Raw genomic sequence first — 14,798 nt, forward strand, 5'->3', positions numbered from 1 at the left:
CCGTGCAAATTCGTTCTCATGAAATCCGTCCCGTACAAATAATACCTTGGATTTTTCCGTGTTAGATAGTCCCACATCGCTACATCATACGTTCCTCCACCGGTTTATATACATCAGATTTGTACAATCAGCAAGCCACCTCCAAGAATAACAAAGAAGGAATTATCTGGCATAGCATCCGAGTGGAATCGAGAACCATGAACAATCTGAGCCGCCAGCGAGGAATTAACTCCGATTTGATCGGAAAGAACATCTCCCCGACACCATGGAAAAGCCCGCTCGGAGGGAAGGGGAAGAAAAGATGAGTGGCGATGTGGGGTGGCCTGGAGGAGGCCATGGCCTCGAGCTCGGGGACGGGATGGTGGTGCTCGGCTGCGCGGCGGAAGGAGGCCGACGGCGGGGCAGTGTCGAGCAGCGACGACGGCGCCGTTAGGTGCAGAGGAGGCCGGGACCAAGCGTGGGTGGCGCGACGAGGCAGGGGCATGCGGTAGGTAGCGAGGTGAGAGGAGGGGCTCGTGGGCGAGAGAGCAAGCGAACGGAGGAAGGGGCGCGCCGCGTCGGGTCGATGGGGTCTCGGGCTCGAGCTATCTCCAAGCGGGGTGAGAGAGAGGTCAGAGAGACAGGTGGGGGTTGAAATTGAAAAAGAAAAGAGGGAGGGGGATTTCCACAAAAGAGCCCGACGGCGGGGAGGTGGAGTGCAGAAAAGACCATGGGGATCCGGTTGGGGCTTTTAGGGTTCGGCCGGGTGGGCTTGTTTGGGCCAGGTGGTGCAGCTCCACTGGGCTGGGTTTGCCTGGCCGTATGGGGTCTTCTCCTCTTCTTTTTTGTTCCAAATATTTTCATGTTTTTATTTTCAGGTTGCTTTAAAGTCATTTTAAAAATCGTTTTTGGACCACAAAAATACTAGAAAATTATAGTTTTAATTTGAGGATAAAAGAGAAGTAAATTTGGCAACCAAACTAATGTTTTAATAAAATAATTTTGCGGTAAAAAATATGCATAATGCTGACAATTCTTTTTTCGGAATGACACGGAAAAACGAGCCATGAAGAAAAATTAATATAAGGGGTTTTTCCGGCTCATTACAGATGACACCACTAACAAGGAACCCCGGGGCGAGGTTCCACGCCATGGTACGGGGCAGAGAGGTGAACTATCGGATCTTCTGGCGACGTGTCAATCTTCTCGACCCCACTAATAAGGGATATTTTACGCTTCCGCAGCAACGCGCGGGCATTGTCCTAGTCTTAAAAAAAGCAAGCTATCCTCAAAAAAAGAATATTCATACATACCTTGTCGCATTAACGCAAGCCGTGGCTGCTTTGAGGATACTTGTGGAGAAACAACAACCGCAACACCAACAGCCAAGTGATGATGCTAGTGTTCATGGTGACCATGCTAGTGTTCATGGTGACCATGAGTTCGATGCAGCTGCTAATGCCTATGCATGTGATCAGCAATTTGGTCAAGGCCATGGTGATGGAGGTCAATTTGGTCAAGGCCATGGTGATGGAGGTCGTGGTAATGGTTGTGCTGGTGCCATGCCCGGTGTAGGTCGTGGGTTTGCTCCTCTTGGTGCACGCCATATTTTCAATCCTGATAATGTCCAGCAAACTAACCGTGAGGATGATCAGCTGGGCAAATCAAAGTTTTCTATTCCTTGTTGAAGAATACCTTGCTTAGGAATGATAGAAAATTATGGGGTTTACATGAGTACACCAAGGACAGAAAAATCAAGTTAGCATCTTCTGAATTTGATGGGTATGATTTGCGTTGCTGGGATAATATTGTACGTACAAGGTAAGAAGAAGCTATCTACCAATTATTACTTGTAGAACTAAAGAAGCTATCTACCAATTATTACTTGTAAAACTATGAAGAAAGTAATGCAGAATAGCGTTCTCTCTATGATAAGTTGCATCAATTGAAACAACGCACCGAGTCTGTAGATTTTGTTCAGGAGATGGAAGTGATTATGCAGCATGCGAGAGTACGTGGATAGCCCAAACAAACACTACAACGATTCCTCTCTGGATTGACATTTAAAATCAAGAGTATTGTTCAACATCAGCATCCCAGCAAAGGGGTTTCAGGACTTGCTGTGAGTTGAGGTACGATGTTCATAAGCAGAGGTGTAGTAGGATCAGGAGTCACGAGCCAGGCAGTCATGTCAATGCTCTGAAGCTCCAGTGGGATACATTCTCGACACACCACGAAAAACTAAAACTCAGGCCCAGCCCATTGACAAGGTTCTCCACTGATCAATCCCAGCAACCTTGCTTAACATACATACATTGTGATGTTGGGCAAACTACGCATGGACCTGAATCACCAATCGACTAGAATCTTGAAACATTTTTCACCGCCGAATAACATTACAATTCGGTGACACAAAAACCAAGGAGATCCAAAATACTAATAATCATGAAACCAGCACAAACTCAGTAAGCCAGACCTGGAATAAAATAGCATGTTGTGACACGATATTATCTTGGAGCACAGAAGCATGGCGAAATACGCAGGAAGTTATCATTAACAGAAAAATGAACTCCACAGTACTATCAAAGTAACAACCTTTCTGATCTAGTTAGCGTACTTGGCTACTTGCTTATTCGAAAAACAACAGCTCACTAATATGTATTTAGTTAGAAACAGCACAAAGCCACAATTTCTATCTACAAGGTAACACTAGAAAATGAATTCAATTTCTAGAGTCAGGAGTTAACCTATAGCTCCGATTAGCAACTTATTTGCATCACTAGTCAGGAGCCAAACTAAGGCGACTAACATGTCTGGGCTCATAGCACCACTATTCACATGCAGATGATGCATATATGGTTCATTGCCACTATAAAGCAATAGGAAACAATAACATTGCGTCTTGAGATAAATTAGCAATATGACCATTACATTTGGCCAGAAATTTAAGTCCTATGAGGTAAATCAACTAAGGACATGCTAAAACTAAAGCAAATACTTGATATGTGCGAAGGGTAATGCTCAGTCTGCTAGAAGCACGAAAGATGCATGTGCTTCTTCTATCCAATCAATAACTAACACTTGTCTTATAAGTGGCCAAAAATTGAAGCCCTAAGGTAAACTAGTACTAAAAAATTAAAGCAAATACTTGATATGTGCAAAGGGTAATGCTCAGTCTGCTAGAAGCATCAATGATACTTCTTTTTCTTCAATCCAATCAATAACCATTCTAACCAAGTTATAAATACAATGAAGCTATCACACTAGGAATTATAGTACGGAGTACTGAAGATGGGCTACAAAGGCCACACTCTGAGTAACAAAAGAATAGATACTTCAACCTTGCTTACAAATCCACAACTAGCTGAAAATATCAAGGTTGAGTAAACAAACAAAAAAAATACTCAATCTTGATTGACTAAGAAGGCATAACTAGCTGAACACTATAAAGTTTGAATCAACAAAGGAACGTAACATAGGACTAACTGCAGCACATCAAACAAGTAAGAACATGTTTTCAATGCCACAGACCCTAGCTGAGACATCTCCAAAATATGCAATATCGTTCTATGGAAAATAAACACTGACTCCAAGTGAATATGTGTACAAGCTTAAACCTTCTCACAAAATGCACAGATATGGCCTCAGATAAAATGGTGAATTGATATATCTAATTGAACAAGATTAGATGGTTCTAATGAGCTAAATGTAATGGATAGTTGGAATGCATCAAACAAGGAAAGCAAAAGGCACTGCAAGCACATAGCCAGAACAATTGACAAATGACAAGGCATTGCTGAACGAATGATGACAAATCAGGACAACATTATCCAATTGAAATTGCAAGCAAGACTGCACATATGTCCACAATCTACCTGACAAAGAACATCCCCACATAGAAAGCACAATTAACATGCACATCAAAGTCCAAGCACACAGCATGAATAGATCTAACTATCTAAGTGGGCAAGATCAAGGTTGCAGAAACATAATCCAGAAGCACGAGCAACGATACTTGTCTACTTGATAGCAGCAGTTAAATTACTAGACGATACTTCGAAATTAAACACTGGAAATGCATAACTTGGATATAACTAAAGGTCTACATTGGATGCAATCAGCACAGCAAGGTACTTCCGGCAGGCGAACAAGTTCATGGAAACATCTCTGCGCATCACAAGCACGATACCAAGGCATTGCCAAGCGAGTTAGTTGAGCAGAAGCGACCCTAGTCGCTCTCCTCCCCATCCCCGCTCTCGTCCCCGGGAGCCATGTCGACGTCGGCGTCCTCGTCGTCTTCGTCGTCCTCCGCCGCCTCCTCCGGCGGCACCAGGTACGCCCCGGGCTGCGGCGGCGCGCGGCGGCGGGTCCGCGAGGGCAGGATGTTGTCGAGGTCGACCTCGGCGAGGGGGTCCTCGCAGAAGCCGTCGCTGTCGTCGCCGTCCTCCCCGTCGACGTCCTCGTCGTCGTCGCTTGACTCGTCGCCTTCTTCCTCCTGCTCCTCCTCGACCACCATCTTGCCCTTTCCCTTGTCGGCGGACCGAGATTTGGCCTCGGCGGCGGCGGCCTCCTCGTCGGTGTCGGGGCGGGCGGCCTTGGGGGCCGGGTCGATGGGAGAGAGGTCGGAGTCGGTTTCCGGCTTGCGCTTGGCCGGGGATGGGGAGGGCTCGGTGGCGATGGGCTGGGGCTGGCCGTCGGCGGTCGCCATCTCGGCGGCGGGAGAAGGGGGAGCTAGGGTTTTAGGACACGGGCGAGTGCGAGAGCAGGGAGATGAGCGGACGACCCGTGTGCGCCGCTTAAGAGGCCAGAGAGTGCTGGAAATGGGCCAGCATTGATTGATATCACTTACTAGCCCATGCTATTCTATGGCCTTACAACTCATGGACCTAAAGAAGCCCATCAGAAGAAATATTTTGTTCCTTTTGGAAGCAGCTGAGTTTTTGTTTTGTGAGAGAAACATTCATGTTGGCAGCACAAAGAAGAGAAGAGAAAACAAATGTGGACACTTTTTTAAGTTGTAAAAAAAAGATCAGATCTGACTATATAGCAAACTCTGAGCCACACGGATTTGGTGGACATGGATATAGAGAGTTATCGAAGTTATACCGGTGCATCCTTTGAAGCAGTAAAATCAAAGAATACTAAATAAGAAATATAGCATAAATCATGCATATAGAGAGTGTATGTATGCACGAGCATGTTACTTTTGGAACTAAAATATAAAAAAAGTATGTAACGTATGCCAACAAGACAAAGTTTTCAAATGATAGTCCAACTACCACATATTTACGACGAAAAAACTACAAAGTTCTATTTTCTCTTTTTTGTGTTGTCCACTACAATCATGTTTTTTTTCTTATGATGGAGGCAAGAACTAGAAATGCCTCAAGCCCTTAGTTTGAGAAAATTGTAGAACCACCTCTTATTGTTCTTGCAATTGCACAAAACACTTATTTTACATGTATTTTTTCTTCATAAATTACCAATTGTACGTGTAATTCATTGTACATCGGTCTCTCGGATTAAGTTGCTTAATTGCAAATCTGACGGCCAAGCCCCACAAGGCAATGATGATGTGGCATCCGCGTGTCATCAACTAGCCTTTTTAAACATTTCAATTACTAGAATTTTCCAGATATTTTAATGAAAAGTTTGAAAAATTCATCAAATTTGCCTAAATCTCACAAAAATGACCCAGTTTCTAAACGGGAAGGTCAATTCTTTTTTTTTAATGTTTAAAAAATGCTAGTTGGTGACATGTAGATGCCATATCATAATTATCTTTGTGGTTGTGGGGCATGGTCGTCAAAATTGCAGAATTGGACCTCTGGAATAATGACTAGGAATAATCTTAGGAAAAGAGGAATTCCAAAACCTCTGGAATGTAATTTATGTAAAGAATTTGAATCAGTTAAGGATTTGTTTTTGAATGCTCTATAGCTAGGAATTTGTGGGATGTTGTTAAGGATGTTTTTAAGGTAGAAGCTAGGTGTTTTGAAGATGTTTCAACTAGATGGCTATGTAAGAGCATCTCCAGTCGCGTCCCCCAAACCGTCCCCCAAACCGCGCCGGATCGAGCGTTTGGGGGACGTGTTTTGTTCGTGCCGCGTTTGGGGGACGTCGCTCCCCAGCCGCGTCCCCCAAACGCCGCTCCCAAACATTTAAAATATTTTTTTAACACATAAACCATTTATATCAAATGTAGCATATGAAAAAAAATGTTTTCGAGGATTGTTTTCAAATTAAATTACAACAAACAATAAAACAAGTAATCAAATATAATAAAAAGGGCTAGATGATACATCAAGGTGCCACGGTATTTCCTTTGATCCTCCACAAATGCTCAACGAGATCAGCTTGAAGTTGCTCATGCACATTGCTGTCACGGATCTCTGCGTGCATGGCGAGAAAATTAGCAAAATCTGCAGGCAACTCATGATCAACCTCCGCGAGAGGGCCTTGACACTCATAGGGACCAACATGTGACCTAACATGATTCTTGCGGTCATCCTCGATGATCATGTTGTGCATGATCACACAAGCCTGCATCACCTTCCACATTTGGTCGTGAGACCAGCTTAGAGCAGGGTACCGGACAATGGCAAATTGTGCTTGAAGCACACCAAATGCCCGCTCGACATCCTTCCTGCAAGCCTCCTGTCGTGTAGCAAAGTGAGAATTCTTCAGACCTGATGGATTCGAGATTGTTTTGACAAAAGTGGCCCATTTTGGATATATACCATCGGCTAGATAATAGCCTTTAGTATATTGGTGGCCATTGATCTCATAGTTGCATGGTGGAGCATGCCCTTCCACTAGTCTGCTGAACACCGGAGACCGCTGCAACACGTTGATGTCATTGTGTGATCCCGCCATGCCAAAGAAAGAATGCCAAATCCACAGGTCATAATCTGCCACAGCTTCAAGCACCACACAGCAATATCCATGACGCCCTTTGTATATACCTTGCCAAGCAAACGGGCAGTTCTTCCATGCCCAGTGCATGCAATCGATGCTTCCAAGCATTCCAGGAAATCCTCTGGCAGCATTTTGTGCCATGATCCTTGCAGTCTCTTCCTCAGTTGGCCCTCTCAAGTAGTATTTGCCAAACTTTCCCACCACAGCTCGGCAAAACTTGTACATGCACTCAATGGCAGTAGACTCACTCATGCGAAGGTAGTCTTCCTGTGTATCGGCAGGTGCTCCGTATGCAAGCATCCTCATGGCGGCGGTGCACTTCTGAATGGATGAGAACCCGAGAACGCCTACAGCGTCGACCTTGAGCTTGAAGTAGGGGTCGAACTCTCGAACGCCGTGGAGGATATTCATGAACAGGCCCTTGCTCATCCTGTACCGGCGCCGAAAATTGTCGGCATGTGTTGCCCCGTCGGCGAAGTAGTCGTTGTGCAGCATGGCATGCCCCTCCATCCTCTGCCGGGGCTTCGGCTTCCTTCTTCCCGGCCTTGATCCTCCGCGGCGCGGCCTCTTCCTCTTCTACGCCTCAGCGTCAAGCATGTCCTGGAGGGACGCGATGATCAGCAAATGCTCCCGCAGGTCGTCGTCGAACGCTTGCTCGTCCTCCAGCAGCAGGGCAACCATCTCATCGTCGCTGTCCATGGCTAAAGCAAAATCAATGGTTAAAATTACGCCGAGGCAGACGACGCAACAAACAGCGACCAATCGCGCCTACCTGGCAAGTCGTCGAGCACCTTCTGTGCGCGGAGGTGGGGCGGATTTGACGGCGCGTTCTGGGAGGCGCTGGCGACGCGGCGGCGGCGGCACGACCGGCGGGAGCCCCAGCCGCGACAACGGTGCTGACTCGCAGCACAGATCGACGCCCAAACGGCCGGGAAATCCAGCGGCGGCGGTGGGGTGGGAGGCGCGGGAAGGAAGGAGCGACGAGAAAAGAGGCGCGAACCAACGGTTTATGCAAATAGTCGCCGACATGTGGGAGCCCGCCTCGCTTTTCGTTGTGTCCGGCGTCCCCGGAGCGTCCCCTGTGGGACGGGGACGGGCTCGGGGCGCCGGACACCGTATAGGGGCGCGCCGGACAAAAAAGGGCTTTGGGGGACGCGGCTGGAACGCTTTTTTTGTCCGGCGCGCCCCAAATCCCTTTGGGGGACGGTTTGGGGGACGCGACTGGAGATGCTCTAATAAACGTTTCTGATAGTTTAATTTTGTTTCCTCTGCTGTTCTGTGGGAGTGGGGGGGACTTGAAATTCTAGAAATAGGTTATTACTACCTCCGTCCCAAGGAATAAGGCGCACGCGTATTCCAAGATGAACTTTGACCATAAAAATTGAGCAACAAAATCTTGATTATATTATATGTAATTAGTATAGTTAGATTCGTATTGAAAAGTACTTTCTAATGATGCTAATTTCATACGAACAATCTTTATGTATTTGAAGTAATTCTTGGTCAAACAAAAAACACGTAAAACAAGGACGCTTTATTCCTTGAATCGGAGGTACGTAGTATTTAATAGAACTACTTGGCTTGGTTTGAAACAGGTGTGGGGACCGGTTTTAGCCTAGCTGAGAACTTGGAAGGTTCCATTCAAAGACCTGTATGGAAACAAGCTGACAATGATCATTGAGCGGCTGGAAATGCTTATGTCGACACCTTTGAAGCTGAAGGTCCCTTCAAGTGCATCAATTTGAGTTGGATCTCTTCCTGGGAACCTGCAGAGAATATGCATCGTGGCCGGAGGGCAACTATGGAGTATCCTCAAGAATATCCAGAGGGTTACTCAGTCCATGCCGTGATGTGATTCCTTGCTTCTGGCCCTTCTGGGTGCTAAAGAGGTTAATGTTTTGGTGGCCTTTGAGTAGGTTTTACTAGTTTGGCGCTAGATGTTGGTTTTAGGTTGGCCCAATTTTTGCGAGTGCTGATTGTAAAAATGGTGTTTATCGCTTTGTGATCAGTGCCCGCGGGGAGTCTCCTAGACTATGGCCCGGTAGAAGTATGGTTTCTGGTAAAACTTTGGTCATCTTTTGTAGCTTTTGGTTCCTGTACTTGAAACTTGGTTTCACTTGGAATGAAATGGAACCTGGGAACAAGCCCCCTGTGAATTAAAAAAAAACTAATTTAGAAAAGCTAAATTTGCGTATCAACATATACAATGTTGTGCGGCCGCCAGAGGAATTTGGCCTTCATATCCTGCATATTGCATCAATGGAAGGCAGCGCTCTCTGCTTTTAGTCAACAAAAAAAAAATCAAGTAGAGCTACGAGATACGGCAGATGTGTTTTTCCTTGTTCGCTCATTTTCGTGCCTCGCTCGTTTTCCTTTCTTTTCTCTCTCTTTCACGAACTGCACACGCGGATCGCGTGCCCAAATTAAAACGACGTGTGAAATGAACCTAGTGGGACAACAGACTAGCACTGCAAATGAATCAGTGGCAAACCACTAGCTCGTCAAAATTGGAAGAAAAGGACTCGGCGTCAAGGTCGACGAGCTCACGTGGTCGGCTCAAACCGGGCACCGGCGTGGGCGGTTGCACGGCATCGAAGCAGATGGACTGGTGGGTCGGCATCTTCTTCCTCTTCGCCGTCATCGAGGAAGTGCTCGGTGTGCCGGCCGCCTTGGATCATGTCACCCAAGATTTCGGCGCCACGGACCTATGCACACAAGCAAACTCGCAAGATTTTGGCACCCATTCATTAAATTATGCATGTGCACCTCAACGCGCATGGTGGTCTCATACATCGTTGTGGTCGTACCGTGCACCGCACATATTGTCGAGCACACGGCAGGCGTTGCTGCTCTCGCCAAAGAGGCTGCGAGGAAGGCCAGTGCCATCGTCCGCATGCCCACCTTCACTACGAGTACATGTTCCCCGGCTCATAGCGGCGAGTTGGTGTAGGAGATGTTGAGGTCGAGGGGAAAGCCCTCGCTTCCTGGTGTCGTCATAGGCAAGAACGTGGTTGTGGATCGGTGGTCACATTGCTCTCACCAAATTCAGGGGTGAAGTGCATCTGTGATAGCGGTGGCTCGATGAAGAAGTCAACGATGGGATGTGCTCCTTGTAAAGCGGTAGGATTGGACCCCACAACTATGCGCGGTGACGGTGGGCCTTCCACTCATCCTCTGTCAACGTTGTCGACTTCTCCTTCAATGGAGTCTTGTGTCGCTTCAACATCGCCTTCTTTTTCGAAGGCATACCGAAAGCGGTGGTGGCAAGGAAGTGCTCTGGGCGCGAACTGGAGAGGCGGGCGTGAACTAGAGGGGCGGGAGGGAGGAAATTAGGGGAATAGTTGTAGGGTTGGGCTTGGCTGGCTGCTAGGCCGGACCCGTGGGTGAAATCCGACATGGTGTGGAGCGCTGGCGCCCGCTTCCACCCTGCAGGGGAGTGACGGCTATTCTATTGGACTCTAAAAGTGGTCGTTTACTTTTAAGGCGCACCGGTGTGGTTCAAAAACAACACCTAACCTCTACAATACTATTGGTTTGTTTTGGATCGCCGGTGGAGATTCTCTTAGAGCTAGGGAATCTTAGTAGATGTGTTTTTCCTTGCTCGATCAATTTCGTGTCTCGCTCGCTTTCCTTTGTCTCTTTCCCCGAAACAGCAGGATCGCGTGCGCAAATTAAAACGACGTGTCAAATGAAGCTACTTGAGTCAAGTCCAATGAATTAAGGGTTGAATTAAACGCGATGGTAGACTAGCAGTGCACAAGAAGGAGTCGTAGATTAAGCACTAGCTCATCAAAAGGGGGAAGAAAAGGAGTGGGCGTCGAGGTCGACGAGCTCACACTGTCGGCTCAAACCGGGCACCGGCGTGGGCGGTTGCTGGCGGAGGAAGCAACCCATCCTAGCAATTCAGGTTCGAGCCCAGGGACTTGAACATGTGTATGTTGGAGATATGCCCAAGAGGCAATAATAAAATGGCTATTATAATATCTTTGAGTTTATGATAATGTTTACATACCATGCTATAATTGTATTAACCGAAACATTGATACATGTGTGTTATGTGAACAACAAGGAGTCCCTAGTAAGCCTCTTGTATAACTAGCTTGTTGATTAATAGATGATCATCGTTTCATGATCATGAACATTGGATGTTATTAATAACAAGGTTATGTCATTATGTGAATGATATAATGGACACACCCAATTAAGCGTAGCATAAGATCACGTCATTAAGTTATTTGTTATAAGCTTTCGATACATAGTTACCTAGTCCTTATGACCATGAGATCATGTAAATCACTTATACCGGAAAGGTACTTTCATTACATCAAACGCCACTGCGTAAATGGGTGGTTATAAAGGTGGGATTAAGTATCCGAAAAGTATGAGTTGAGGCATATGGATCAACAGTGGGATTTGTCCATCCCGATGACGGATAGATATACTCTGGGCCCTCTCGGTGGAATGTCGTCTAATAGCTTGCAAGCATATGAATGGTTCATAAGAGACCACATACCACGGTACGAGTAAAGAGTACTTGTCATGAGACGAGGTTGAACGAGGTATAGAGATACCGATGATCAAACCTCGGACAAGTAAAATATCGCGTGACAAAGGGAATTGGTATCGTATGTGAATGGTTCATTCGATCACTAAAGTCATCGTTGAATATGTGGGAGCCATTATGGATCTCCAGATCCCGCTATTGGTTATTGGTCGGAGAGAAGTCTCAACCATGTCTACATAGTTCGCGAACCGTAGGGTGACACACTTAAGGTTTGATGTCGTTTAAGTAGATATGGAATATGGAATGGAGTTCGAAGTTTTGTTCGGAGTCTCGGATGGGATCCAGGACATCACGAGGAGTTCCGGAATGGTCCGGAGAATAAGATTCATATATAGGAAGTCACTTTCCAAGTTTGGAAATGATCCGGTGAATTTATGGAAGGTGGTTTCTAGAATTATCCGGAAATAAATCACTATGGAAGGAGGAGTCCCGGAGGGACTCCACAAACCCTAACCAGCCAACCAAGTGGGAGGGTGGAGTCCATGGTGGACTCCACCTCCTTGGCCGGCCAAGAAAAGGGGAAAGAGGAGAGTCCCTGTCCCTCTAGGTTTCGTCCATAAGGCAGTTTTTCTGTTGGGGTCTTATTCGAAGACTTTGGGCAAACCCTTGGGGTTCCACCTATATAATGAGGAGGAGAGGGAGGGGGAAGCCCATGGCTTGGCCGCACCACCCCTGCCCCCTTGAGGCCGGCGCCCATGGCACCCCCTCTCCCCAAACCCTAGCCTCCCCTCCTCCACATACAAACTCCCGCAGCGCATAGGCGAAGCCCTGCCGGAGTTCTCCACCACCACCGCCACCACGCCGTCGTGCTGCCGGGATTCCGAGGAGGATCTACTACTTCCGCTGCTCGCTGGAACGGGGAGAAGGACGTCGTCATCAACACCGAACGTGTGACCGAGTACGGAGGTGCTGCCCGATCGTGGCACCGTGATCAAGATCTTCTACGCGCTTTTGCAAGCGGCAAGTGATCGTCTACCGCAGCAATAAGAGCCTACTCTTATAGGCTTTGGAAATCTTCAAGGGTGAGTCTTGATCATCCCCTCGGTGCTCCCGTCTTCTAGATTGCATCTTGGCTTGGATTGCGTTCTCGCGGTAGGAAAAATTTTGTTTTCTATGCAACGAATCCCTACAGTGGTATCAGAGCCGTGTCTATGCATAGATGGTTGAACGAGTAGAACACAATTGTTTTGTGGGCGTTGATGCTTATGTTGTCTTTAGTTCGAGTACTTTGCATCTTTGTGGCATGGTGGGATGAAGCGGCTCGGGCTAACTTTACATGACCGCGTTCATGAGACTTGCTCCACGTTCGACATGCAACTTGTATTGCATAAGTGGCTTTGCGGGTGTCTGTCTCTCCCACCATAGTGAAGATTCAATTTACTCTTTCTATTGACAACATTAGTATCACCGTTGTGGTTCATGTTCGTAGGTAGATTAGATCTTACTCGAAAACCCTAAACCATGTAAAATATGCAAACCAAATTAGAGGCATCTAACTTGTTTTTGCAGGGTTTGGTGATGTGATATGGCCATGATGTGATGATGAATATGTATGAGATGATCATTATTGTATTGTGGCAACCGGCAGGAGCCTTATGGTTGTCTTTAAATTTCATGTTGAGTAGTATTTCAAAGTAGTTGTAATAGTTGCTACATGAGGTGAACAACCATGAAGACGGCGCCATGGACCTTGACGCTACGCCGACGATGATGGAGATCATGCCCGTTAATGATGGAGATCATGTCCGTGCTTTGGAGATGAAGATCGAAGGCGCAAAGACAAAAGGGCCATATCATATCACATATGAATTGCATGTGATGTTAATCCTTTATGCATCTTATTTTGCTTAGAACGCGGCGGTAGCATTATAAGATGATCCCTCACATTAATATCAAGATAATAAAGTGTTCTCCCCTCGTATGCACCGTTGCCAAAGTTCGTCGTTTCAAAGCATCTCGTGATGATCGGATGTGATAGATTCAACGTTCATATACAACGGGTGTAAGCCATGTTGCACACGCGGAATACTTGGGTTTGCTTGACGAGCCTAGCATGTACAGACATGGCCTCGAGACAACGGAAACCGAAAGGTTGAACACGAGTCATATGGATGATATGATCAACATGTTGATGTTCACCATTGAAGCTACATCATCTCACGTGATGATCGGTTTTGGTGTAGTGGATTTGGATCGTGTACCACTTAACAACTATGAGGGATGTTGTATTAAGTGAGAGTTCATTAGTAATTAGATTAAAACATGAACTAATTATCATAAACATAGTCTGAGTAGTATTTTGAATTAATTTGTAGTATTGGCATCCGTTCTTCTACCAAGCGCTAGTCTTGTAATTGAGATAGAAAATCTGACAAGAAACTTTACGGACTGGTACCGTATTGTTAAAGAATCAAGAAATGATTAAGTCCTATTGCAAACTTTTAGTAAACCTCACATTTTTGATTCAAAGAGCTATGGTTTCAATTAGTACCTAAAGTTATCTTGTCTCCGTGAAACTTGAAGTTCAAATCTGTTTGAAAAGTAAGGAGCTGAAAATTTAGTTTTCAGAAATAATCAAGGTATGAGATATATGTGATATCTAAGACCTTATTGCAAGATGATAGAATATAATTTGGTGAGACTACATAAACTCATAAGTTTTATGGGAATGTACGAAGGTTGAAGACGCAAGGCGTCCTAATCCTCCAACTATTGGGGCACTAACGATATTCGCATATCCATAAAGTGATCATCCTTAGTATGCACCGTTGCTAAGACTCGTCGTTTCGAAGCATCACGTGATGATCGGGTGTTATAGATTCTACGAGTGCATACAACGGGTGCAAGCCAGATTTGCACATGCGAATACTGAGGTTGAACTTTACGAGCCTAGCATGTACTGACATGGTCTCGGAAAAGTCGTCATGATATGATGGATAAAATTATGAGTGAAATTGTTCATCATATTAAAAAGTTACTAATAGTGAAATCTGAAACACTTGTCATATGATGATCAACTTCAAAGTAAGAACCTCAAGGTTATTGGTATTTGACCAACAAACCTAGAAGTTATTGAAGGTGAAGTGTTTTCTGAATAATGAGGAAAGCTAAAAGAGAAACTACAAAAGATATTTTGGCAGAAAGAAAAGAAAAGACTAGAAAGTCTAGCTCAGGTGTATATAAATGATATACATGTTATGGTTGTATTCCTAGTTTGGTCACACAATGAAATTCTTGGGTATTTGTACCATATTGGTTGGTATGAAGTGTCATGCAAAACAACACAATACAAGAATACAATGGCCTAAGTGACTAATAAGGAATATGGTAATAATGC

The 14,798-nt window shown here is 45.6% G+C and overlaps 2 protein-coding genes across 2 annotated transcripts; both read right to left on the reverse strand.

The window, feature by feature from the left end:
* Positions 1-4,034: 4,034 nt before the first annotated feature.
* LOC127321231 (uncharacterized) lies at positions 4,035-4,782 on the reverse strand. The gene has a single exon (XM_051350269.1). The coding sequence runs from the start codon at positions 4,685-4,687 to the stop codon at positions 4,208-4,210; it is 480 nt and encodes a 159-aa protein (XP_051206229.1). The 5' UTR covers positions 4,688-4,782; the 3' UTR covers positions 4,035-4,207.
* Positions 4,783-6,188: 1,406 nt separating this feature from the next.
* Positions 6,189-8,093, reverse strand: LOC139835259 (uncharacterized). The gene is made up of 2 exons (XM_071825164.1): positions 7,670-8,093; positions 6,189-7,598 (listed from the first exon to the last, which is right to left on the reverse strand). The coding sequence occupies exon 2, from the start codon at positions 7,405-7,407 to the stop codon at positions 6,283-6,285; it is 1,125 nt and encodes a 374-aa protein (XP_071681265.1). The 5' UTR covers positions 7,408-7,598; positions 7,670-8,093; the 3' UTR covers positions 6,189-6,282.
* Between the last annotated feature and the right edge of the window lie 6,705 nt (positions 8,094-14,798).

This window comes from Lolium perenne, chromosome 2, assembly GCF_019359855.2.
Source record: "Lolium perenne isolate Kyuss_39 chromosome 2, Kyuss_2.0, whole genome shotgun sequence".
In the NCBI taxonomy this organism is placed as follows: domain Eukaryota; kingdom Viridiplantae; phylum Streptophyta; class Magnoliopsida; order Poales; family Poaceae; genus Lolium; species Lolium perenne.